Source organism: Asparagus officinalis, chromosome 3 (assembly GCF_001876935.1).
Source record: "Asparagus officinalis chromosome 3, Aspof.V1, whole genome shotgun sequence".
Taxonomy (NCBI): Eukaryota; Viridiplantae; Streptophyta; class Magnoliopsida; order Asparagales; family Asparagaceae; genus Asparagus; species Asparagus officinalis.
The window spans coordinates 3,487,749-3,491,434 of record NC_033796.1 but is presented as its reverse complement, the minus strand read 5'-3'; the positions used below and the strand labels follow the sequence as shown (position 1 = coordinate 3,491,434).

The 3,686-nt window shown below is 44.4% G+C and overlaps 2 protein-coding genes across 5 annotated transcripts in view; both read right to left on the bottom strand.

Annotated features, from left to right (window-relative positions):
• The window catches only part of LOC109832032 (putative ETHYLENE INSENSITIVE 3-like 4 protein), a 3,756-nt gene extending 2,928 nt beyond the window's left edge, over window positions 1-828 (bottom strand). Inside the window, 2 exon segments of the mRNA XM_020399490.1 lie at window positions 347-386; window positions 507-828. Of these exon segments, the coding sequence (XP_020255079.1) occupies window positions 347-386; window positions 507-808 (342 nt within the window). The 5' untranslated portion in view covers window positions 809-828.
• Window positions 1,819-3,686, bottom strand: part of LOC109832030 (cyclin-T1-3-like) — a 6,069-nt gene continuing 4,201 nt past the window's right edge. For 3 of the 4 annotated variants that reach the window (XM_020399486.1, XM_020399487.1, XM_020399488.1), the window contains 4 exons: window positions 3,070-3,204; window positions 2,756-2,928; window positions 2,492-2,643; window positions 1,819-2,422 (listed from right to left, as the gene is read on the bottom strand). In XM_020399486.1, coding sequence (XP_020255075.1) covers window positions 1,839-2,422; window positions 2,492-2,643; window positions 2,756-2,928; window positions 3,070-3,204 — 1,044 coding nt within the window. In that variant the 3' untranslated portion in view covers window positions 1,819-1,838. The remainder of the gene's footprint in view (window positions 2,423-2,491; window positions 2,644-2,755; window positions 2,929-3,069; window positions 3,205-3,686) is intronic. The other variant, XM_020399489.1, reaches the window with a different exon arrangement.

Sequence of the window (3,686 nt, the reverse complement as noted above, 5' to 3'; positions counted from 1 at the left end):
TACTGGACGGGGTCCTGAAAGTACATGGTCAAAATGAATGACGTCTGCAACGCCAAGGGTTCGTCTACGGAATCGTGCCGGAGTCCGGCGCCCGATCACCGGCTCGTCGGAGGGCCTCCGGCGGTGTGAAGGACGCGGTTCGGGTTCGACCGCAACGCTCCGGCCGCATTGGGCCGCGGCCGTCCTCCGGCCCGGCCAAAATACTGGACGGGGTCCTGGAAGTCATGGTCAAAATGAATGACGTCTGCAACGCCAAGGGTTCGTCTACGGAATCGTGCACGGAGTCCGGCGCCCGATCACCGGCTCGTCGGAGGGCCTCCGGCGGTGTGGAAGGACGCGGTTCGGGTTCGACCGCAACGCTCCGGCCGCATTGGGCCGCGGCCGTCCTCCGGCCCGGCCAAAAGCCGGTGATCGGGCGGCCGGACTCCGGCACGATCCCGTAGACGAACCCTCTGGCGTTGCAGACGTCCATCATTGCCGGTGATCGGGCGGCCGGACTCCGGCACGATCCCGTAGACGAACCCTCTGGCGTTGCAGACGTCCATCATTTGATCGGGCGGCCGGACTCCGGCACGATCCCGTAGACGAACCCTCTGGCGTTGCAGACGTCCATCATTTTGACCATGTACTTCAGGACCCCGTCTTGGGCTCGAGCCATCTTCTTTCGGCGCGACGACTGCTCCCGAGCTCGACACGTCGGCGAGCTCGCTCGCTTCAGCTTTTCCAACAGCAGTCGATCCTTCCACATTCGAGCCTCGAGCTCGGCGACGTCGACGTCGTCGAGATTCTCGTCGGAGAAAGGGTCCATGGTAATTTTGTTTTTTTTTTAGCGGGGAAGCGAGTTGCTGATAATTATGAAGGAAGTCGAGGGAAGTGAGTTGCTAATTATAAAGGAAGCGAGGGCTAGAACGTAAACTACTAACTGAGTTGAAGAATTTTGAGGAGGGGAGAGGGGGCTGCATGTGTGACACGTGGGAGGAGTGGGCCCACGCGAGTCACGTGTCTCGCTTTGGAAACAAGGGGCTGAAGTATGGTTTTGGGGGAATTAATGGGAGCAGCAATGTTAATTTAATTTAAAAACAATTTGGTGAAACGTAGGAGATGATGAGATCGCGTGCGCATCTGAGATAACAGAGGGAGATTCATCATCCTGTTACAAGTTGGGGATGGGGGATCTTCGATCAGATTCGCTGCATGAGAAATGAGAGCGCTTCACAGAGGGCGATTAGTTCTATAACCTATTATTAATTTAGGGTTAATTACACAGTAAACTCATGAAAATTTTGGGGGAGTTGCATGGAATCTCATCAACTTTTTAATTTGAGGAGTTAGCTCATAACCCCAATGAACTATTCTATTTCACTAAAATTCACATGAAAATTTCTCGTTTAATCTCTAAATTTGCACCATCAACTCTAATGTGTCACCGGTAAGCACATAAGGAAAAAATAGTAATAATAAAATAAAATCCTTCTTAGTCTTGAAAATAATCCCCTTTATTAAAAAGAATGAAAAATGGGCATTTTTCAACCGTCACAAACTCAGACAGAATGAAAATAAGCATCAGGCCCTTAATGATTTGATGAACTCAGGACACCAAAGCTTGTTCACATTATGACCAAACATTTGCCAACAATATATTTACGGTGACCTACAACTATACAGAACCGTTCAAAAATCTTGGCGGATATCCACCACATTGCCCCCAAAAACATAGGTATATTATGATCCTTTTGAAATCTAACCATCATCATACAACAATGATATAACTCTCATGAGAGGGGGGAAAAAATGCTCTATCACCACTAGGTATATCATGATCCTTTTGAAATCTCTTGTCAACCACTCCCTTGTTCTTCTGAAGGTGTTGATGGTTTCAGATTAAGGTCAGGAATTTTCTCTTCAGATTTTTGCTTCTCATCCTCTGCTGTCATCTCAATACCATCTCCTTCAACCTTGCTCTCAGTACCATCTCCTTCAATACCAGCCCATTGTTCTTCTGAAGGTGTTGATGGTTTCAGATTAAGGTCAGGAATTTTCTCTTCAGATTTTTGCTTCTCATCCTCTGCTGTCATCTCAATACCATCTCCTTCAACCTTGCTCTCGGTGAGGTTAAGGTCAGGAATTATTTCGGTCTTCTTTCCGCTTTCGTCTAAACTTTCATCCACTGTTTTACCCTTATCATTATCTCCATCTTGAACAGGTTGCTCCAAAACTTCAGCCTTGCTTTCTTCGCCGTGAGGATTTTGGTCCTCATTCTGATCAGGGTTAGCTTTGTTCTCTGTACTCTGATGCACAGCTCTTACATTCTCACTTGCAGGCTTACTAGTTCCAACTCCAGTGCTTCCTTCAGCCTCCTTAGGTTTCAAAGGCTTTTTTGGTAACTCTTTTTCATAAAAATCCAGCATTTGATTGCTGATATCTGCAAGAAAATACATCACACTGGTTTTGGTTCGCTGCAAACTTGATGGACTACAATAAGAATTTGTACCTTCTAGCTCGCTCGCAGTGATAGGGATTTCTCTCCACCAGACTAAATCACCATCAGATGGAAGCTTCACCTTGTTAAATTTTGCAGCAAGAAACAGAGCACATGCTGCTATATGGTGAGGCTTATACTGGAGATGGAGGGATGTGCACAACCTGCCCCATGCTCATGGATAATGTGTTAAGCAACAAATAAATAGAGGAAAATAGACAGGTAGAAATGAACTAAAATAAAAAATAAAAAATAAAAAAAGGAAATTTTGCATACCCATCATTGAGAATGTTCCATCCAAATTGAAGAAGAGCAGGTTTTGCGACGTTGAACGTCTTTGTTGCCGTACGCAGAAACTCATACGGATGTGCGAGATAAAGATCGAAACCAAGTGTTTTAAGAACCATCACTTCTCCAACTAAAATGAGTTTCCTTTGTCGTTCATAATCCTATGGAAAGGGGAAAACAAAAAAAGATTCCGAGTAGAAAACTACAAGTGAAACCAAAAGAAAATACAGGCATCCAGTATAACAGTCTTTGGCATTTTATTGTGGATGCAATTTGTTAATCAAAGAAAATACAGGGTTTACCTTCTGCTTGACTTTACTTAGAGCAGAAGGATCGTCCATATGAATGACTTCATATGTTACAGAGATAACATCCTTAAGCCGGCAAGGGGTGTCTTCGACCTTTCCTGCAAGGAACATGCATGTTGTTGCTATTACCTGCAGGAGGGAAAACATAATAAGCAGAAGTCACCAAAACCATGTCAGTCAGACAAAACTAAAGTCCCATTTTTCTGTTTTCTAGGACTAACAGAACAGATGTACAAAGAGAAAGATTTAACTTCCGAAAAATAAGTACGCGGAACAATTACAAGCAAGATGAGTGAACTTTTTTTAAGGATCAAAGCATGGGAATTTCAAGACTAAGAAGAATCAAAGACCAGAAGGAAACATGAAAACAATAAATAGCAAAATTAGTCACCTCATAACAATTATTTCCTCTGTGTGTTTAAACACATATGCTTGCATGTTTGTGTCTTTCTCTTTGTATGCGTCTGCGTGTGTGACTTCTTAAATGAGAACTCCTCGGGGAGAAATCCATAGCGTGACATCCACGATTTGTGCTGTTCGTCTTGTTCTTAGCTAATGAACAAGAACATAGGTGGTTTGAGGACTTAATATGTTTTACGCAAAAAACCACA